Source organism: Sylvia atricapilla, chromosome 5 (assembly GCF_009819655.1).
Source record: "Sylvia atricapilla isolate bSylAtr1 chromosome 5, bSylAtr1.pri, whole genome shotgun sequence".
NCBI lineage: Eukaryota > Metazoa > Chordata > Aves > Passeriformes > Sylviidae > Sylvia > Sylvia atricapilla.
Window position 1 is genome coordinate 16554766 of NC_089144.1, and position 22511 is coordinate 16577276.

General features: G+C 47.7%; 2 protein-coding genes across 3 annotated transcripts in view; one reads left to right on the top strand and one right to left on the bottom strand.

The window, feature by feature from the left end:
- The window catches only part of DMTF1 (cyclin D binding myb like transcription factor 1), a 28865-nt gene extending 24992 nt beyond the window's left edge, over positions 1-3873 (top strand). For both annotated transcript variants that reach the window (XM_066318777.1, XM_066318778.1), the window contains exons 16-17: positions 1807-1954; positions 2500-3873. In XM_066318777.1, the coding sequence (XP_066174874.1) occupies positions 1807-1954; positions 2500-2609 (258 nt within the window). In that variant the 3' untranslated portion in view covers positions 2610-3873. The remainder of the gene's footprint in view (positions 1-1806; positions 1955-2499) is intronic.
- TMEM243 (transmembrane protein 243) lies at positions 3700-12385 on the bottom strand. Its single transcript, XM_066318779.1, has 4 exons — positions 12282-12385; positions 6402-6452; positions 5451-5555; positions 3700-4383 (listed from the first exon to the last, which is right to left on the bottom strand). Exons 1-4 carry the CDS (start codon positions 12357-12359, stop codon positions 4261-4263), a joined length of 357 nt encoding a protein of 118 aa, XP_066174876.1. The 5' UTR covers positions 12360-12385; the 3' UTR covers positions 3700-4260.
- Positions 12386-22511: the final 10126 nt, after the last annotated feature.

The window sequence follows — 22511 nt, forward strand, 5'->3', positions numbered from 1 at the left end:
AATGGACAGTGCATATTCATTATGCTCTTACAAAAAGGAGAATCTTTGTACATCTCAAGTTTGCTACTACAGAAGCATCTGAATCCTGAATACATCCAAAGCTGGGGATTTATCTTCCATTTTCCTCTTTCTCTGTCGTGTTTAACATAATTGTGATAAGATTTTTCAGCATTTGAGGCAGACCATCAGCTTTCTATTCTTATTTTAAAACTTCAGCTTCTCGAGAGAGAATTAATAAACTTTTGATATTAACCTAGTTCTTAATTTTACTTTGTGCAAATTGCTCATGGCTAGCAGAATATAAAACTAAACTTTATTTTCTGTACAGAAAAACAAACTGAATTTGTAATTCTAATTTCCCTTACCCTTCAAGTCAGATCCAAGTTTGACATGTGTACTTAAATTCTAGGAAATAGTGAACTGTCTGTGAGTAATTCTCAGTGAAAAGTTACTCTAGAAAAACATGCCTAAATTTTGTTTTCTTTAAGTCAGTGTTATTTTTATGAGCTTGCCAGGGTTGTATTGTCACTGTGGGTGGGTAGTGGGAGGCAGGCAGTCATGCTGCAGGGTTTTATTATTTCTGGCTGGGAAAGGTGCCCATTTGCCACAATGGCTTCTTTAGTTTTTCACGCCTCCTCTTCCCAGTTTCAAGCCTTGTAGCCCAGTGCTGCTGGTGGGCAGAGCTGTGTGCTCTGCTGAGAGCTGCTCCTGCAGGTCAGGCACACGGTGCCCTTGGGGATGGGACAGAGTGCAGTTCCCTGAACTGCAGCACAGGTTGTCAGCTCCTCTTCAGCAGCATCAGGGAAGGTGTTTTCAAGCAGCTGCCTTTGCAAAAACACTCTGGAGTTACGTAGGGAAACAAATTTTCCTACAAAAACAAGGTGGAGGAACACCAGGATTTTCTTAAACATAGAGAGCTGTAACCTCTCCTAAACAATTCCTGCTCCCTCTGAAAGCAGTGATAAATCCAGGTACCTTCCATTGTGTCAGCAGCAGCAGGTACTAGCATTTTACATCAGGGAAGTTTGAACAAACCTTATGCATGTTACACACAAAAGCTGGAATCCAAATATCTCTGCTGGTTCTGGCAGTACTGTGTGGGATGACTTTACACTGCATTTGTGGAGCCAGGAGTGTGCTGTGACACTGAGTCAGCCAGATGTGTTGCTGCCATTCCAGTAGCACAGGAGCAGCAGCAGTGGCAGGACTGGAAGAGAATGAGGGCATTGACAACTTGAACCTGGAAGGAATCAATGTGTTGCCAATCTTCTGGTGTCATGAGGTTCAGCAAAAAAAACCTCCAGCCAATGACAGACCAAGCAAGGCACAGCAAATAAAGTGGGTCATTTGAGCTCTGTGTTCAGTGTCAGTTAAAACTTGACAACAGGAGTTGTGAAACTTAAGGTAAAGCTGTTGGGTTTGTGGAGCAGGTGAGTGCTATAAAGGTAAAGCTTCAGTCTCAGAACATCTAGACAGCAAGTGCTGGAAAAGCCTAATTATTCCTCTTTACAGACATAATACTTGATTTGCAAGGGAATGTTTTATCACCACCTTGCAGTGTCTCCCTTCCTCTCCACCACTGCTCAGCAGGGTAAAATTCTTCTCATCTTGTTTTTGGGTGCCTGCACTAAGATGAAAGATGCCCTGTAAATGCTGAAACAAAACTATCTCAGATGCTGACATTTCAATTTAATGAGATGAAATTCATCCAGAGTGTATTGCTTACTGTGGAGCATGGCTGAGCAATGCAGGTTTTTGTTTATGGTACCAGGAATACACTTTCATGGCCTGTTCTGTGTTGTGCAGGACCTGGGTTCCCCAACAATAGAAGAACAAGTTGATCAGCCTGCAATAGACGATGAGACTGTGCTTATTGTTCCTTCTTCCCATGGATTTATCCAGGCAACAGATGATATAGACAGTGAATCAGTCTTGCCCTTGACAACTCTCACAGGTATGACAGTCCTTTCATTAAAGCAGTGCGTAGAGCTTCTGAGTCTCTGCAGACAGCACTTCATAGATCCTTGCTTTCTTGTAAATAATTTTACATATCAGTGCTATGAAACTTCAAGTAACCTAACAAATACTCCTCCCCAGAGGAAGGATCTCTCCCTCTAGAGCCATCAGAGGATCAGCACTGATAGTGTAATTCCTGATGGATGCCAGTGTGAGTCACACCATTGCATCCCTATCCATCCATACTGCTCATCACTTACCTTCTTCTCTAAAGATACTCAAAACCCACCTGGGCATGGTCCTGTGCAAGGTGCTCTAGCTGAACCAGCTTTAGCAAGGGGTTGGACTAGGGGCTCTCCAGAGGTTCCTTCCAGCCCCAGCTATTCTGTGATCCTGTGAAACTAGAAATTGAAAACTGCCTAGTTTGAGCAACTGCCTGTATTGGTTAGAATTCCAGGCTACATTTCCTGTCTCCAAAGTTTGTGTTTTCTATCTTGTTATAATGGCACCACAATAGTTCTAATGCTTTTTGTCCCTTGACAGATCCTATCCTCCAACATCATGGAGATGGGTCACACATTATTGGCTCATCGTTGGGCAGTCCTGACTCAGAAGATTCAAAGGATGTTGAGGATTTAGTGAACTGTCACTGAGAAGCAGCAATGGTGTCCGTTTTCTGTTGACCATGTTTGCATTGTGAAATTAGTTACAACCCTGTGCCACATTTCCAAAGAAAGCAGTCACAGTCTGTCTCTTTAAACAGAAGCTTCCAGTGTGGAATGACTACTGTGCACTTTCTCTGCTCAGGCTGTTTCCCTCATGCAGGAGGGAGGACTGAGCTGCCAGCCAAGGCCTGAGGTGCCATGTCCCACTGGGGTGTTCCAGTGTCCTGAGGAGCCTCTGTTGCAGTGCTCACAGTGCTCGGATCCATCCAGCCAGTTCTGATGTGACTTGTTACTGATGTGCTGAACTGCACACACGGAAAACTGGACTGAAGTCAAGGATTGTGGACTGTAGCCTCTCAGTGCCGCAGCAAGTATTAGTTTGCACAGGTTTCATGAAGAATGGGTGAGGATTTTTGCACTTACTGACTCTTGTAACACATGGAGTAAGAGACTGTTACATTTCAGGAAGGAGTGAGTTCCATCTAAGACTCCAGGGAGCATGGGCAGCATCATGAAGCAGTGGTGTGTATTCCCATCTCACCTGACTCGTTCGTATGTCTGTGGCATAGGAAGAAGGCAGAAGCTTATGGGACTTGCCTGGTCTGCTTGTTCCTGAGGAATCCATTGCTGGCAATGGACAGAGCTCAGAAAGATCACTTGTGGAAAATCTTTTCTCGGTTTTGTTTGTTTGTTTGTTTTTTGTTTTTTTCTCTCATCACTACAGGAAGCTGAATAAAAAGGGAAGGGCTATGAGAAAGGGAAGCTCCTGGGACCCACCAGCCTCCCCCCACAAGCTTGGAATTTCTTTGAGATTGTTGTGAGTAGGTTGGAACGTTTGTCTCTCTCGCTGTTTACCTGACACTACCAGCCACCTCTCCAGAGTGATTTCTGCAGCAAGTCAGTAAATGGGGAGTGGTGTGAAGGTGGCAAAGTCTTTGAGGAATAGCTCTGTGAGAGTCTGGACATAGGGCCCCGAGGCAAAGGAGGCCAATTAATTCCTGCATCGTTTGAAACAGACACTAGGCTGAACAGCAGCCTGTTAGCTAGGAATCAAGAGAAAAAGCTATAGAAACTAAAGACTTGTATAAATTATTTTATTTATTTCTGTAATTAGCTCTTCATAATCAAGAGTTGGTCTTTTTCAGTCTGTGGTTTTGTTAATGTGAAAAATAAGTTGTAGTTTTAAATGGTTGCCTAGGGAACAGAAATAATTGTATATTCAGTTTCAACAAATTAAAGAGTATTTGTCTTACTTGACTGTAAGATGCCATTTATTTATACTGCCACAGATCCTTTCAGTGCTGCAGTTTATTTGTACAGTAATAAAAAAGTGCAGTTTTTTCCAAAATGAAAAAGCTTGTGCCATTCTGAAACATCAGTACAACTGGAATGTTCATTAAGCGCAACAGTAGCTCTTCAAAAAAAAGCAGAATGTCACGTCTTATGGCAACAATTCTCCCCAACAAGAGGGACATTACATATACATTTACATGAAAATCATGTACTGATTTATCCTTGCACAACCCACTTCTTTCCTCTCAGGCTGATGGTTCTCACTTAAATGTCTCGAGTAGAGCTGAGAGCTGAGCTGGAAGCAGTCTGACACAGTAGCATCATTGCTGGGTATTCCCAGTGTCCTTCATTTACCCACTTCATGGAAGTACAGGTTGGCACATATACACAACATGACAATAGAAAATAATATGTAGTAAATTAGATTTCTGAATTTGGGTTCCAGGTCTCCTTGTCGATACCAGTAGATCTAGAAGAGAAAAGGAGTTTGTGTTATTTCAAAAAGCCAGGTATTCTGAGGAAACTTTCTTTGGTAACTGAATTGGCAACTTGCAAGTTTAGTTTTGGGGATTCCTTTTGTCTTCCTGTACAACCATCCAGCTTCCTCTGGCCAGAGAGATTGAGTGTGTGTGTGTCTGTATGTGAAACTGGCCCTGAGGACATGCGCTGTCTGGTCAGCTTTGCTGAGAGGGAGGGAGAGTGGGAGGCTTAGCTGGGGCTGTTTTAACACTCAAAGCTGGCTACACCCTGGGGGATGAGGACAAACATCAGCTTTGCACTAACACAGTCTATTCTGGGCAGAGTTGTGGCCACCAGCTGTAGGATCAAAAACTGGGACTGACCAGGCAATGCAGAGCAACTTCCCGGTGTACCCAGCAGTGAGGGATTCAGGGCTGTTCCAGGTCACAGCTGGAGGAAGGAGAATGCTCTAAGTGTGAAAAGCTGCAGCAGCACAAGGAGCCACCAATGTGCCTGCCTGTGGAAGGGGAGTTGGACAGGATGGTCTTTTACAGCCCTTTCCAACCCAAACCATTCCATGATTCTGTGAGCTCAGACCTGCCAGTTCCCTTTGCCAGTGCTTGGGACCAACTCCCTTGGAATTCTGCAGTTGTTGAGTAGAGGAACATCTTCCACTTGCTGTAGCTTCCTACCCCTGTTACTCATCCCCTGTGAAGGGTCACTGTCTAATGCAGGTGCATGCCCGATCCCACTTCAAGTGTCTTCCGCAGCACAGTCCATCTCTGCATTCCCATTTCAGTGCTCTGCTCCCTGGTTTGCTACTCTGTGTCTCCACTGGCAGCTATGGGTGGCAGTGCCACAGAGGTGACAAGTCTTGCACCGCAGCTGGAGTTGGCTCAGTGCACACATTTAGTTTGCAGTAAATACAAAACTCATCACCACTCCCTCATTGTCAGCTCGTGTTACGGAGGCAGGAAAGCTTTTCTGGGAGAGTGTAAAAAAGAAGGCAACACCACGTAAAGCAGATTTTACTCTGAGCCATCGACTCAAAAGCACAGCAAACATGGCAGTACTTACAAGAATGCCAGCAGAAATGCAACACAAGGAGATGCAGAAAGCAAAAAATACATTCACAGGTTTTGGAGGTAGTTGCGGGAAGACAAAAGCACTGATTAGAGTGACCTGTATGGAGGAAAACAAAGATGAGGATTTCACTCTGGCCACAGCTGCAGTGAGAAGAGGCTCAGCCCAAGGGCTGGAGCAGCACAGAGCTCACATCCTGATCTGCACACCCTTCCCTGGTCTCTGACTCCCACCCCTGAGCAGCTGAAGGAAAATGTACAAGTCTAGAGGAAAACTGCTTTGATACAGCTGCACACTGAGAGGCGTGGAAATAAAACCTGATAAAAGCTTTGCTACGCTGGCTTATTCCCAGAAACTACCTCCCAAGGAGCAGTGAAGCCATCAGGCCCAGGGGTGCACACTGCCCATGGAGGAGCATCCATTCAGCCAAGGGTTCCACCAGCTGCCACCTCACCTGTCCCCACAGCCTCCCTGCACCTCAGCTCTCCAACAGTCCCCATGGACCACACCACTGATGGTCCCCAGTTGTGACAGCATTGGATTTGTCTTTAAAGCTTGGGGAAAGCACAGCTCAACACAAGGGGACAAACTTTGGAAAGACTTGTATAAGGATAAATAGAGGACAATAAATCATAAATAGAAGGAAATAGAAGCAAACACACTCTCCTGGCACATAAATGCTTTGTTGTCTCACATAGCCTAATGTTCAGCCAGGATGGACAATTACCAGAGAACCTCAAGGCTTTTATTACAGCTCTTAAAGAAAGGTATTCCCCTTCTGTTGTCAAAGAGTTTCAAAAGACAGATATGTCCCAAAATGACTGCCTGCCCTAAATCAGAGCCTCTTTGGTCATTGGAAGTTTCACCACCCATTTTTGGGGAGGAATTCTGGTTTTCTCCCTGTCACTTGAAGATGCAACATGGAGTGGGATAGGAGATACTTACTACAAGCAGCAAGGTTGTTAAGCCACCAACAACTAGATTGATGATTCTGTCCTGAAGAAAAGAGAAGATTGTTATGTGTACCTAATAAACCAACAATAAAAAAATCCCCAAACCATATAAAACAGAGCATTAACCAACAACACTGAGAGCATCAGAGGATCCACATTATCCCCAGTACACCATCAAGGCTCCCTGGTCAGCTCTGCCACACAGGAAGGTTTCCCCTCCCTGCATGGACCCCAGGGAGGTTGTACTGGTCAAGGCCTTGTGCAGTAGGTTTGCTCATTTGCACATGGCTTCCCCACTACATCCAAATCGATTGCAGTTGTGCAAATTATATTTAATTTTTTTTTTTTTTCTGAAGTGGGAGTGCACAGATGGAGGTTTGTCAGAAAAAGCTGTTTTTAGCCTCACTGCATGAGAATTAATAGATTGATAGAGTCTTAGGTGGGAATTTGTGGGCTGCTGGCAAGGAGGTGAAGCGTTTCCCACACCCCAAATGCTCCACCCTAACACCAGCAGATCTGAAGATGCCACAGAGTGGCTCTGCTTGGACAGACAGATGTCCCTCCACACTTCTTGCTGCTGTTCTTGATCAGTAGAAAACAACTGGGAGGACACAACCTTTTTGCACCTGGGAAGAAAGATACCTCAGTGACAGCACTGCAGCCCCATCCCAGTGGCATCAGGGCAGGGCTGTGACATTGGGCTGTGTGACCACGGGCTCAGAGGAGCACCCACAGCAGCACCCTGTACTGATAAACCTTCTGGAGTAAAAACCAAAAAGGAGAATATTCCAATCCCTGCCTGCACACTGCCTCTGCCCTGGTGCTGCTCTGAGTATGAACGTGTATCACCACAGTCGGACTGGGCTGCACACAGCCAGGTGTGACTCCCCACATGGCTGACCACTCAAAGGCTAAAAGAACAGCTACAGCCGAAAAAATGTGCAGAGAGAAAATACCCCAGACTTCAGTTAAGTGTACTGAGAGTCACTAAGTAGGTATGGTGAAAGGAAAGTGAGAAAAGAGTTTGAGCAGTGAAAGCATTTTGCCCAAGATAAGCCAGCAGGCAGAGCAACATGGGCTTCCCTCCACCTGCTCTTGCATCCTCCCCTCCCAGAATTTGGATTTGTAGAGGGAGAAGTCCCAGGTCATGAAGAAGTAACACATGACAGCAGCAGGGCACTAGAAGAAAGCGAAGAGAGAGCAGCAAATCATGCTTTTGTGGGACATCACCAGCCCTGACCTAAGGCTTTGTGCAACTCAGGTTAAGGTGATTCAGGCACAAGTGGATACTGTGCCCTGCTTGTGTTCATCCCCAAGGGACAGGGCCACAGCAAGCAGACTCCGAAACCTCTTTTATTAGTCCCCAACTCCTCTTTGTAAAACAAAACCACTGATGCTCCTGTAACTCAGAGGCCCCGGGCTCTGGGGGAACAGCAGTGGCTGCAGCAGTGAGAAGCTCCCCTTAATAGGAAATAGTCACCAACATCCCCTGTGCAAGGTCCTCACCAGCCAGGCACAAACCCCTTCTCCTCACTGGCAAATCTGCACATGGAATTTGTGATATGACAGCAGAGATAGCAGGGAATGCCAGGGAGCCAGCTGCAGAACAACAGTGGGTCATCAACCTGCAGAGCTCACCTGGTGAGCACAGTCACAGCCAGCTGTGCAGAGAGCTCAGAGGGATGGGGACACAGTCACCATCCAGAAAGTCAGCCATGACTGTGCTCCTAATTATCTGGAAACCCACTGTGCAAGGACAGACTGGTCTGCCAGGAGAAAACAAGGGAGTCAGACTTGCAATGGTTGGGCATTTGTCTCTTGGCTGTTCCAATGCAGGAAAGAGCATCCCCCAGCCCAGGCACCTCTCATCTCACACTGCTGACTGAGATCAGGTACAGATGCCAGCAGTGGAGCTTGTGGCATCCAGTTCCTGCAGCCAAGGCTTCCCCTTCCCCATGATCAAACCTGCGGTCACTCGAATTTCCCAAATGGGCTGCCGGCAGAAGGTGGTATTTCAGGATCTGGGGATTACAGACACTGATCCTGAAATCCTGGGCTTGGCAAAGCAGTGAGAGGCTGTATTCCCCAGTGCCCGCTGACACTTCAGCCCCAGGCAGCTTAGCACAGCAAAAAGGTTAAAAATACTCAAGCAGAGGCCAAGACGGCTAAAGGGATTGGGGATGACGGAGCCTTTCACCTCCACACTGTGTCCGAGTGCAGAGCCCAGGCCAGACAGACACTCCTGGATACTGGGCACACTGAAAGTGGCTGTGGTGAGCCTTGTGTCCCACATGTCACCCAGCTGGCACAGCCAGCTCTTACAACCAGCACAGCTGATTCAGGAAGGATTTTTCTCCAGCATCACTAGGTAGTGTAATAGCTGCAAGAGTAAAAGGACAAAAAACTCCAGCAGGCACGCCAAAAGAGAGCCTGCAGCTGCCTGAGGTCACCTGGACCAGCCCAGGGTACTGGCACACACATACCAACTTCTGATGCAGCCCAGCACTGCCTCTATGGGGTCCCCATTCAGCCAGCCAGCTGCCAAGATGTAGTGAGCTGTTGGCCAGAGAGTAGATGGATTCCATGCTTCACTGTTGCACAAGATGCATTTTGAAACAGGAGGGTTTCTGCTCTCTCCTACTCTGGGGAGGCTGTTGCAGGGGCTGAAGGCATCAGGCTTCTCCCAGGGAGCTTCTGCAGTGCAGAGGTCTCCCTCCATCTGCCTCTGGGAAAGGGACATAAGGTCAGGAAGCGTCAAATCCTTGCAAAGCAGGAGGGCACAGTCCAGGATTCTTTAGGATCTGGGTCAAGGTTACAAGGAGCAGCAGGGAAACTGAGGCCAGGCTGAGATTATAACTGTACTGCCTTCACAGGATTTGACAGAGTGGCAGCTTTGCTCTTTACCCCACTCCAGCTCAGCACCTTCCATCCTTGAATCCTCCAAGTCAGCAGCATGTGGCTGAGCCCATAGGGATCCTGGCAGAGGCTTGACCGGGAGAAGGGAATGGGCAGGTCCCCTGGAGCGTGGGTACCTGGTGCCATCTCTGCAGGAGTGACGGAAAGGCCATTTTTATGCCTTACATCAGCAAGTCCAGATGGTCAGCAGCCATTGCAGCCTGCTGCAGCCATAGGGGATGCCTGAATGCAGTGCCAGACCCAACCTGTTGCAATTGCAGGCAATGCAGGCTGTGCTCAGGGCCATGCTGGCCCCCCACTCACTGCAGGACATAGGGCCTTCCTCATGTGTCCTCAAAAGCTCATCATTCCCATTCGGAGCTCCTGTCTCCTATTGCTTTCAGCTTCTAACCCATAGCAATTAATTCCCACACACTCAAATGCTCCCACTGTGGAGGAACCCAAGTTTTCAACTTCTTTCCTGAGAAGTGCAGCACCTGTGACACTCTGTCCCCTCTTTGTCACTGTACAGCTGTGCCTTTGCATTGTCTCACCCATTCACTGCCAGTGCTGCATCCCTGGAAACCACAGCTGAATCCACAGTGCCTGGCATTCATCAGCACCGTGCTGCACCACTCCCTCTTCCCACCAGCCACTCCTTTGGTACCATCTTGCCCCATCCTCTGCTCAGCAGCCACAGGGGACAGCGAGCTTGGCAGGAGCAGCTGGACCACGGCAGGGCAAGGAGGCAGATGCTGCTGCTCAGCTCTGCCATCCCCACAGAATGGCTTTACCCTAAAATCACCAGCTTGGAGACCAGGAGAGTGCAAGGAGGCAGGAAGAGGGAATCCCCATCTCTACATCCATTTCCAATTGCTGGCAAGGGTGGGAGACCCCTAATTTTGGGTGCAGGGCTTCCTGGGGCACAAGCACTGCCCCTGCCCCTCCCTGTGGTCCCAGCCCGAGCAGAGGATCCCGGTTTGCCACTATCAGCCATCCCTTGCAGAGACCCAAAAGCAGAGCTGGGGCAGACGCACCTCTCCCGGCAGACCTGCTCCCATTTAAAGGCAAAGTTTAGCTTTTCCATTTCTGACATAGAACATTCCATCTCGGGACCTCACCAGCGTCCGTTTCTAGGCAACCCCAGTGAATCAGGGAGGAAACGACCCCTGGGCAGCACAGTGGTCCCTTGTCTGTCGGACACGGGTACAGCAGCGAGACACCATTGGCCGCTGCTCGGCCCGTATGACAGGTTCCAACAAAGCCACAGGAGACAGGCAGGGGGTGAAGTGGATCCTCGTTAGAGCCCAGGAACTGAAATTAGCATCCCACGTTTTTTATTTACTGCTCTCCTTTGCGAGCAGAGGCGTAGCTGGAAAAGGGGATCAGGGATTGATGGCTTAACCTGGGCTGAAAAGTTTGGGAATTACCTGCCAAGACTGCCTCCCTGCTCCAGTTGCACATCCCAGTCCCCAGAAGTGCCCATCGCTGGGAGCTTCTCAAAATCCCTGACCAAGGACCGTCCAACAGGAGCCAAGTGCAGGGCACTGTTCCAACAAAGGCACTGCTCCTTGCCTCCAGTGCTCCCCACCAGGGCCAGCAAATGCTAGTGGGGGATACCTGGCCCCCGCAGTTCATCTTCATGGGGTCCTGCCTGTCCTCCTATGCCACGTCACTATTTTCCCCCTAAAATCCGGTTGGTATCACTTCGTTTTCATTAAACGTTATAATTGTAGCAGCAGTTCCAAGTTCTTGCAGGGAGGGCGGTGATGGATTTGATACACTTGTGAATAATCTCAGGCAGTTGCAGCCTGCACCCCCCAAACACACACGAGCTGGGGTAACCCGTCCTAACAGGGGACACCCCCAAGTCAGGAACCGATGATGTGACACCTCCGGGTGTGGTGGTTCCCGAGGGATCCCGGTGCCGGGCAGTCCCAGGAGCCCCTTCCGCAGCACCGACCCCGCAGCGCGGCCGAGAGCCGAGCGGCGTACGGGGACTGACACCTGAGGAGCCGCCGCTGCCACACGGCAGCCAAGGAGCCACCGCCAGCTCCTCCATCCCGGGAGAAAAATCAGTTCCCGGGAAGGCACCAAACGCAGACCCCCCCCCAAACTGGGTGAGGGGCAGCCCGGGGTGCTGCAGCCCCAGAGCCCCGGCTTGGGGGGCTGCAGGGCACACCCGATGGGACACAGCGGCTGTGTGACCCCTGCCCGTGCCCAACCCCTTTCCCAGCCCCACTCCGAGGGGCCCCCCGACCCCGGGACCCCGACCCCCAAGTTCCCGATAGAGTTTTGGGGGATGTTTGTCGGGGGGGGATTCTTTGACAGTTGATTTCCTCGGGGAAAAAGGGAGGGGAATGTTTTGTGAGTTTATTTGGGGAGGGGTCTTGCTAGGGGGGGTTAGTTCTGAGGGTAAGGTCTAGATTTTTTAAAATTTGAGGCGGTGTTTGTTTGGGGTGGTTTTGGATTATTTTGGTTTGAGACACTAATCGGGAGATGATTGGTTTTGTTTTGGTTTTTGAGGGGTATTTTTCTAAAAAAATACGCCAATTTGAAGCTTTTCCTTCTTTTGGAATTTGGGGGGCTCCTTTTATATTTTTCCATTGGGATGCAGCCTTTCTGGTTTTTGCTGCTGTTTCGGAGGGGGACTGAGGATTCTTTCTTATTTCATAGGGGTTTTTAAATCTGTTTGCAGGATTCGGGCAGGTTCCTCGCTCGGGCCGGCCGCTCGGCTGCCTGCGGCGCTCCGTGCCGAGCCTGGCGGCAGAGGGAGAGGAGCCGCCGCTCTCCGGGGTGGCCGCGGGGAAGGCTCCTCATTAGCGGGGGACATTTACTCCGGCACGGAGGGGAGGGGGGAGCACTACGGGACTTTCCGCTGCCTTTTCTCCGCCGCGGTTTGCTTTGGCGGGGGGTTGTTTTGGGGGAAGGGGGCTGCCGGGGGTGGCCGGTGTCGCGGCGGAGCGCCGTCCCTTACCCTGGCCGAGGTCTCCCCGAAGAGCGGCCGGTTGTCCGCGCCGCCGGTGCCGTACCCGCGGGCGGGGAATCCCTCCATGGCGCGGGGGCGCTGCGCCGGCGGCCGCGGGGGGGCGCCCGCTCATGCTGCGCCGCCCCTGCGCGGCCGCTCCGCGCCCCGGTGCGGCTCCGGGAGGGCGGGACCGGCCCCGGTGCGGCCCCGGTGCGGCTCCGGGAGGGAGGGACCGGCCCCGGTGCGGCCCCGGTGCGGCTCCGGGAGGGCGGGACCGGCCCCGGTGCAGCCCCGGTGCGGCTCCGGGAGGGCGGAGCGGCGGGAGCGGCCCCGCGGGACCGGCGCGGGTGCGGAGCCGCCGGCCCGGCCTGCGCGGGGACGGGAGGGGCCGGCTCGCCGCCGCTGACTGGGCAGATTTGTTGCTCAACAAAGTTGCGGTATTTGAGCAAATCTCATTAGGGATGATGGTATGGCAGCTTGGAGAAAGGAGTTTGATTAGATTTGGTTTTGATTCGATTTGATTTTTTTCTTATTATGTTTTTTTTTTCTTTATTTTGTTTTTCTTTATTGTGTTTTACTCTCATAGAATCACAGAAGCAGAATATCCTGAGTTGGAAGGGACCCACAAGTGACACCAGTCCAACTCCTGGCCCTGCACAGGGCACCTCGCAAACCCCCACCCGGTGCCTGAAGGCATCGGCCAAACCTTTCCTGAACTCCGTCAGGCTCCGTGCTGTGAGCCCTGCCCTGTGGAGCCTGTAACGGTGCCCAGCCACCCTCTGGGTGTAATACCTTTTCCTGATACCCAACCTAACCTTTATTTTATAGCTGTTGTATTTTTATTATTTTTGTATTTTATTTTATTTTTACTGTATTCTATTTTATGTTAGTTTTAAGGGGCTTATTTATTTAATTAATTAATTTATGTTTAAACATCTGATCCTGCTAGAGCTGAAAACGAATTTACATGTGTTCTTCCCAGTTCCTCCTAAACTGAATAAAAGAGGGATTGTTCCTGGGGCTGGGATTGGTGTGAATGAAACACTTTTGCAGTATATATTCCTTAGTCAAACTTTTGCCTCGTACTGTCATTGTTGCTGCTGCTTTGGAGTTGATGATGGGTTGGCTGATGTGAGAAAGCCTGGGGCCATTATTTTGTTAGGGTTTTTAATTTATTTTACTTTTCTAATTATAGTTTATTTACATTTTGCTTGCATTTTTAAATTATTTCTTTTATTGCTCTGAGGGTTTTTTTTTTACTTTTAATTAATTTCATTTTTCTCTTTACATCACTTGGTCTCGAAAATAGCTTTCCTTTTGGATGTGCCCCAGACCCTCATGGATGCAACCTTTCTCCAAGTACCTTTTAGGATGAAAATAAACCAGTTAAGATGCATTAAATGTTGTGGCTTCCAGGACAGATTTTAAGTTTTTTGTTCAAATAAGCTCTGTGGTTTCCCCCGACCTTGCTCTCCCTGCCATGCACCTCTGCAGGAATTCCAAGGGACTTTTTACCCTGAGAGACAAACTCCCCTGAATACCACTGCAATTCAGCAGAAATAGCACGGCCATTTCCTTCTCGCTGGATAGAAAAGATTTATAGGCAAGGTCTGTAGGTGAAAAGATCGGAAAGAAGAACAGCTGCAGATAGGGACTGTCAGAGCAGTTGTTCTGTTGGTGGCTCCAATTCCTGTCCCCCCTCGTCGGGACCAGGGTCACGGCCCGTGGGAGCTCCGCAGCTCTTGAGCAAGAGCCCAGTGAAATCAGCCGCTTCTCTTGCGAAACCTTTCTGTCACTTTAGGTCACAAGTGCTGCGGGGGCCGCCTGGCCCGGGGCCGTGCTGTGCACACAGGGCTCGGCAGCCCTCGGTCTGCTCTCGGTCTCTGCGCTCAGCCCACTCCGAGACCAAAGTGCCGCCGCTTCAAAGGTGAAAAGTATTGAATTCGAGTAAAGCTGGCAAATGATCACAGCTTCAACGAGCTGTACCGTGTCCTGAGCTGAAGTACTGGGTGGGAAGGCACAAAGGCCTCCTTTAACCCTCCAGCGGTCGTTCCCAGGGTAAGCGCTGGGGAAGAAGGGCCTCCAGGACTCCGTGGAGAGACTCTTCATGGCCTCTTGAGCCACTTGGAAAAAAACATTCCCATGGTGTGAGGGATGTGGCTTCCTGACACACAAGTGCCCTTGACCTACAGAACAGTTGGTTCTATGCTCATTTTTCGACACTTGTGTATTAATTATATTCCTGAGCAGGCTCTGGCTGTGCCCAGATTAAATACTCAGGGGTTGTAGGGTCTGGGTGGGGAATGGAGGTGTTGGAAGGGGGTGACTGTGGGAGTGACTTGTGTCTGTAGTGCATTTATACTTGGAGTTATGGCTTGGTGGGATAGAGGGGCATAACCTTCTTCCAACATCCACTGAATAACTGAGAACAAATGCAAAACACAGGCAAAACTAGCTGAAAACCACAAATTGTTACTTGCACATAATAATCAATGAATCAATAATCAGTGAATATTGGAACAGGGGAGTTACTTGTTTTTCAGCCCATTCTTTGTTATAGTATCTTGTTTTTTAAGCACTACACATCTTCTTCACTTAACCAATGTACATCTCTCCTACCTCAACCACTCACTTGTGCATCAAAATGCTTCCTGGGTGATGTGATCACTTAGTAAGCAGCAGCTCCAATTTGATGAGTGAGAGTCCGATTGAGCCACTAATGTAACAGACCAGACAGATTCACTTCTCTCTACAATTCAAAGAAAGTATATCAATCTTCAGTGGAAAGTACTTATGCTTCTCAGGTCTGAAATAGAGAACAATCTGCTTTTTAATGGAAGTAGTAATTTCAAAGGAAATCTTGGATGGTTTAACACTGGAGGGATTTGTACTGCTCAGGTTGGACACAACTCCCTTGGTCTTATTTAGTGTATTTTACATTTATTACAGCTGGCTGCATCTGTTACAGCAGTTCCAAGGTTTACATGCCAAGCTTTAGCTCTCCTTCCTCAAAAATATTCCTGGCATTACTTCCTAGAAATCGATTTGGCCCATAAATTGCAGAAAGCTTTGGAGTCTCTTCAGGACATCAGCACCATAGACCATAAAAGACTATATGCTTTCTCCTGTCTAATATTTTATTTATATTAAAAGTCATCATGTGTTTTTCTTTGCACTCTGGGTGAAGGTTTAATTCAGCATATATATGAAAATTTCAATATATCCCAAGGCTAATTATATATCACTGTCACTCATGCTGTTGCCTCTGTAATTCACCAGCTGGCTGTTGGAGTCCCAGGGTGGAGGTCAGTAACTCATCTGGGCCGGCAGTGCTGCCTTCAGCCCCTCACTGATCTGGCTCAGTGATGCTCTGCGTGTCCTTTCAAGTGATCTAATGTGCTGGGGCTTCTAATGCATCAATTTATTCCATAACTCTTTGGTAGCAGGGGCTTTCTGCTGGCATTTATCTTAGTCTCAGCTCCAGCAGGAGCAGACTCTGCCCTCCTGTCCCCTTCCCCGTAGCGATTTCAGCTTCCCGACACAGCCGTTACTGATTACAGCCTGGTAATTGGTTTTTGCACTATTAAATCAGCCCTCAGCTCCCAGTACGATGGCCTCGGGGCTATTCTACTTGGCACACTTTATTTTGAAAGGATAGCAGTTTCCTCAGAGCTTTCTAACAAAGCTTCCACAGCACAAAACTCATCTGTGTTTTCAAGTCCAAAGGATACCTGACTAACAAACTTGACTTGTTAGAATAGACTTTAATCTCATCTCTATCAGCCCCCAGCCTGAGGAAATATTCTGGAAGAGGAATAAATAGACAAGACATTTACAACACTGAGATCCCTCTCCATCACCCCAGAAGAGTTGGGTTTGACTCCCTCTACAGAAAGGGTCACCTGACCCTGGCAGATCATCAAGGGACAACCAGCTCGAGGACAGCCAGCATGGCCCTCCCCCCAGAGCAAGGGGCACAATTTTTAGTTAATCTTGCCATGCTGAGATTGTGCATTTCTTGCTTTTGCTGGGGGCACATGTTCTGCTGAGAGGACAGGAACTTTGTGTAGGGAGTGTGTGAAAGGAGAATAGAATCCAAAACCTTTAAGTTTTGCAGTTCCCACAGACAATTTTAGTTAGCAGCTGCCTAAAACAACCAAAAGATTTTAAAACTGGTACCAAGTGGTGTTACAGACATAGTCAAACCCACAGAAATAAAAATAAAAAATAAAATTTTAAAAGAAATCAGTGAAATATTTCCAGTATACCCCAGGTATAATCCAGTGCTGTAGCCAAAGGTCTCTGCCTCTATCTCTCAGTTTATGGTAACTTTCCTTGAGTCTCTGCCTTACTGCTTTCAGTTTTTCCCCTGAACACGGATGCTTTAATTTAGAGTTAATGGAGAACCAGAGTGGCACTGGGACCCATGGGACAGATGCCACACAGGGAACGCAGGGCTGCTGGGGTGACACCCACTGGCACCATGGGGCTGGGGCTGATGTGAGCAGCCCGTATCCAGCAGCTCTTCAGACTTTACTGTCATTGCTTGGGACATGGGGAGGAATATCAGCCCAACAAGAGGGGGAGAACAACCACGGCCTTTTATGATTTGCAGCCAGGAGAGAGAGGTCTGGGGAGGCAGTCAGCAGAGGGAGGCATGAGCTCGCAGATTCCATGCAAACCTCAGCCCATGGCATCCCTCCAAGCTCCAGAATGCAGGCAGAGGGCTTCAAACAGTTCTGAAAAACTATTTCATTTCACTTTTTCCACATTTATGTTTAGCTCTTGGAGATCAGATGAGAGACTGAGTAAATGAGAAAGCTGAAACTTTCTCATTCAAAAATGTATTGTCTGAATTATTCATTAAAATCTTTGTTCTCTTGTGGATTTTTCAGCATTTGAGTTTCATGAAGATTGTGGAGTCTCCCTCTTTTACATTATCTTACTTAATGTATTGCAGAAGCTTTCCCATCTGCTCCTACATGCTCCAAAATCTCAGCAGAGAGTCAGTGTTCAATAGATTTAGAGAAAAATATCCTCAATATTTTTTTATTTTTGAGAAAAAACATCTTCAAAAGTATAGATGTTTCATAAATAAATGCATATGTGTGCATATATAACGCAAATTTCCCTCCTGGGCATCTGATAGACGTATAAGCAGTTTACCAACTGCTCCTCTGGGCTGGTGGCAGACATTAAGTGGGGCAGCAGCTGTGGGGCTGCTTCAAAACACCCCTTTGAAGAGCAGAGGATAGAGCTCGGTGTGACACCGGTCATTGCACAGCAGCTGAACTGCAAAACATCCCTTCATCTGCTGCATCTGCAAGTCAGACATCACCTGTCACCCCACCAAGGGTGGCAGGAACATCACAGGGAAATTTGCATTGGTACTGCTCTTCAAGGAGAAAAAAACCTACTTTGAATAGCAAAAGGACAGAGCAGCAGTACCACCTCCTGATTTTGGAGGATTTCCATCTTGTCATTTAAGCTTTCCACAGTGGGATGAACAGAAAAGAAAATTATCCACCTATTTGTCCTTCCTTATTATGTGCATATGTTCCCCTTTGGCACTCCCACAGCCTCAAAATGCAGGATTTTGTGATTCTCTGGAGAGAGGTGAGATGAAAAACTTTCTTTGCCCACAGCAAGCACGCTTTGAGGGGTCATCCCACCAGCAGTGAGGGTCTGTGTGGCTCATCCATCTTCCCAAGCCACCTCAAGGCTATCTCGTTCAGGAGAAGGAGATTTGCCTCCCAAAACTTGATGTTCTTGAGGCATATGCTCCATTAACCAATGGCTAGCCAGAGGCTGACTAAAACATCTGCCTGAAATCCAGATTGCTGCCTCTTGTGCTGAAATGTTTCCAGCTGGCACTGCCTCAATCACAGGCTTTTTTCTTCTCCATGGGTATGTGCAATTCAAATCCTGCAGTGGCTACAGCCTCTGAATTGAAAAGCAAGTCATGCAAATCCTATTTGCACAAGAGAGCTGTTATCTTACTGAAGTTTATGGCCTTTCACAGATTCTGAGAGTGGAGGGCTCCATCCCAAGTGAGAAGTGTGAACTCTCATTTCAGGGTCTCACACAGCACAAGCCACTGCTAATAGTCAGGTAACTCTGGGCAAGGACCGATGACAGTGTTTGGAAACTGTGTTAGTCTTCAGGCAGTAAAATAGTGTCGCAGAAACAAAACTACTCCTTGCTCTGTGTTACGTCTCTGTATTCACCTTGTCTATATCAGACATGACGTCTGACAGTGAAGCACAGTGGAAAATACTTATTAACCTCTATTGAGAGTGTCCCAGTGTAACCACTTCATTAATTTATCCCTGATAATGTTTATCCCTGATCTGTTTATCCAGTCTAGTATCATTCCCTTTTAAGTACTGGCTCATGTTGACTCTCCATCAGTCCTCTGGCACCTCTCCAGTTTTCCAAAGTTTGTTAAGATCTAAAATTAGTGAAATGAAAGTACTGAGCTACTGGTCTTAAGACTGAAAGTGTACATGACCCCAGACTTCTGAACTGAAAGTGTCTGTATTCAGCAGGGTGATGTTTCACATCCTCCTCAGCTACAGATGGTAAATCATTTCATCTGGTATAGATGGATCCTACTACCTTGCTCTGATATAGTAAAGTAGGAATTATGAACATTCAGTGTGATGCTTTTCCCCATCTGATGGATATAAATGGTAAGATTGTAAATAGCAGAGAAGCTATTCCTAAGTAAAGATCCTCAGCAATATTTTAATGTCTTCTTACTGTCTATAACATATTTAAGTTTTTATATTTCTTCAGTTTGTGTTGCCTTGCATTCTCAATAATCTGTTTGCAATATACATTCTATAGCAATGAATATATTTTCTAAGCACCTCTTCCGAACTCATCCTTCAGACTTGTCTCTCTGTCCATCATCTCTCGACCTTTGTTGAAATACTGCTCTGGTCTGACAAAATATTAATCCACTGAAGTTTTAAATAAATCTCTGTCTTTGTAGTTGCAAGTGTAGTAATCTTTGTCATTTGCTAAGACCGACGTTGTGAGTGATAGGCTATCAAAGAGATATTTCATGGTTTTAATTAGCATCTCCTTCAAACAGTGATCTTTCAGCTCTGATACACAGACTGCTTCCTTTTTGAAGGGCCCAGTGGAGTGAAGAAGAGTCTTTCTGGGTTGCAACTCAAGTTCCTTCTGAACAAGATGGATGTGTATCTCTCAGGGAGGTTAGGATAGGAATTGGCAGGTTGTAACCACCACAGAGCAACAGCTCCACTGTCTGTAGCTTTAGGAAACCAGAGCCACGGAAAGAGGTTGATTTGTAGGGGCACCAGGCTGTTTTCTCCAGAAACATTGCCCAACACATCCCTGTGCCTGGCTCCAGCCCTTCTCTCCAGGCACAGCCTCGCAGCACTTATCTCCTGGCACTCGCAGCCCACCTGCTGGCTCCTCCTCGCTCACATCCCAGCACTGGCTGGAACATCCAGTACTTGGCACGAGGATGCTCCCCAGGACAGCACAGCAGACATCCTCTAGACACCCCGGGCAAACATGAAGAGCCTGCCATATATCCAGTCCCCCGGCTTTTTGCTCCATCTCCCAAGCAACTGGCAGCAGTTTATCCAGCTGAACACGACAACTTCCCCTTGGATGAGGTATTCAGGTGCTTCTGCCAAGACAAGAGGAACATCTGCAGCAAGGAGTTGGAACCACATCCTACTTCCCCAACCAGCAAGAGCTGCCAGCAGGGGAGGAGGTTTCTGCGAGTACGAGATTGCTGGCAAAATGCTGATGCATACGTGTGCTTGACTCTTTAACCTGCTCGTCGTCCCCTGAACCCGTCCCTTTCTTCCCTCCCTTCCCCCTCCTGCTTCTGGCCATTCCCTTCCCTGTATCTCCACGTCCTTGGAGTTGCCGCCTGCCAGGACACGCGAGCAGCGGCAGCACCGCGGGGCTCCGGTGCGTAGGTGCCTCTACACCATCGCTCAGAGCGCAGCCAAGCGCCTGCCACAGGACGTGTGAAACTGGAGAGCATCTGCTTCAGTAAATTGTTGGCTATTCCGTATCACAGAAATAACAAATAGCGAGGAAAACGGTGATTTAAACACACAGGCACATAGCCATTAATGAGCAGGTGATTAGGGAGACAATAAGGGAAGCCAGAGCTTGCCAGGCACTGACTGATGGGCAGTAAAGGAGCTGCTCTGACTTTGGAGAGGATCTGCCGCAATATTGTAACTGATAAGACAGAGAAAACACTGTTAGTGTGAAATTAGAGCACAGGTGTATTTGAAGGGGCTTGGGGGACTGAACAAACCTTACTACAGGATGTTTAGGGAAATGACCAAAGACACAGGAGGGGAAGGATCAGGGTGGAACAAGCGTAAGAAGATGACAAGAAAGAGGGTTGGATCAGACATGACAGCAAACGTTTGGTGCAGGACAATCACCTGGCTGGGCCCTGGCCCTGATCCATGCAGTCTGGCCTGCCTTCTTATTAAATCCCATCCTTAATTACCTTTGCTGTGTGACAGCCCCGGAAAAGACTGAGGGTCTGAGCCAGGGCTGGTTGAGGGAGCCAGGATAGAGGACACTGAACAGGCTTTTCAAGGGATCCATAAGTGTGGAGTGCCTGTGAAGGCAGAGAATGTGGAATGGTATTGAGGGGAAAATAAAGAGCCACAAAAGCAACAAGCAGCAAAGATACTCTATCTCAACACTGAGAGATGTAAATACACTGGCAGGACAAAGCATCCATAAAAATGATTGTTTGTTCAAAGTTACATTGCAGTGATTTTTTGGGTGCCACCTTGGAACTCTGCCATCAATAGACATTCCCCAGTCACCATCCCAAATGCTGTTCGTGAGCATGCCGTTCTTCAGACTTGAACCAAATGCAAAGTCTCAATTGCAACAAGAAAGAATTTGTGTGGTTTTTAAACTGAGAAAGCAGATCCAATGAATGAGAGAAATTCAGAGGAACTAGAGTACCAGGAGAGAACCTGCAAGGAGCACAGGGGAACTATATTCCAGCTGCTTTCAGGCACATTTGTATCAACAATGTGAGGAACAGCAGCACCAATAGCTGCTGAGTTAGAAAGATGTTTTTAATAAGTTTGAGGCCAACCATTTTCAACACTTTGAAAACAAGGGAACCATTTTCAACACTTTGAAACAAGGGAACCATGTTTGCAAACCAAAAGGTTGAGGTCTTCAGAGATGAAAAACAGAGATGAACTGTCTTCAGAGATGGAAAAACAACCATCTATTCAGGTGCCTAAGTGAAAATCAGAACACTTCTACCATCCTTCTGTGTGGAGCTTTGAGCTGCTGTGACTGCAAAGCAATCAAACCATCATGGTATCACTGTCAGAAAATACCATCCCATAATGGATTCCAGTAAGGCCTGAAGAACAGAGCACACCAGCCTAGAATACACAAGATTACACTCTTACCATTTCACGTGTAGCAGTCAAACATAAAGCCTGAGAAGTAGGTCTTGGAACTTTGTTTTCCCTACTCTCGTGAGCTTCAACAGGCACAGAAAGGATTTATCCTTCTTGTACAAAGCTATGAAGGGAATTAGAATTAGACCAAGTAGATCGGGCGTTGGCAGCTGAAAGCTAACAGCCTTGACACCAGCCATTCCTTGAGCTGCTGCAAATGGCCATTGAGAGCAGTACATACAGTATTCCCTGATAAGAGAAATACCAACAGATAAGTACCTGGGGAAGTATTTTTTACAGAATTACTTTTTCCTAAGACTCAAATCAGAAAAATAGCACATATTTTCATCTCTAGGCAATAAAATTTGAGGTATGTGCTTTAGCTCTTTAAAATTCAGTTTAAAAGTTTGTATGATGATGTTCAGAAATTATTTATGTTGGTAAGTACTGATGTGTCACCCTTAAATGAAGCACAACTTCCCCAGATTGCGAACTTCTGACACTCCTTCATAACTGAGCTTAAGAGACAAGTGAGCTCACAGTTCTCCACCTGCTTAAAACTGAGATAGGGATATTTCAGTTACAGATGTATCAGATAAGAGAAAACACTGAGTTCCTTTCACAGCAGCACCCAGGCAGTGGAGGAAACTTTGTTGGTACTCAGGTATCAGCTTCATGCTCAGCCAGCACAGCTGAAGGCCAAAGCCTGGTCAGGAGGAACTTTGGCAGGCTGGAGGAGTGGTCACATCACCTTAAGTTTAGCGTGAACTGGATGTCAAAGGACAGCTATAACTGA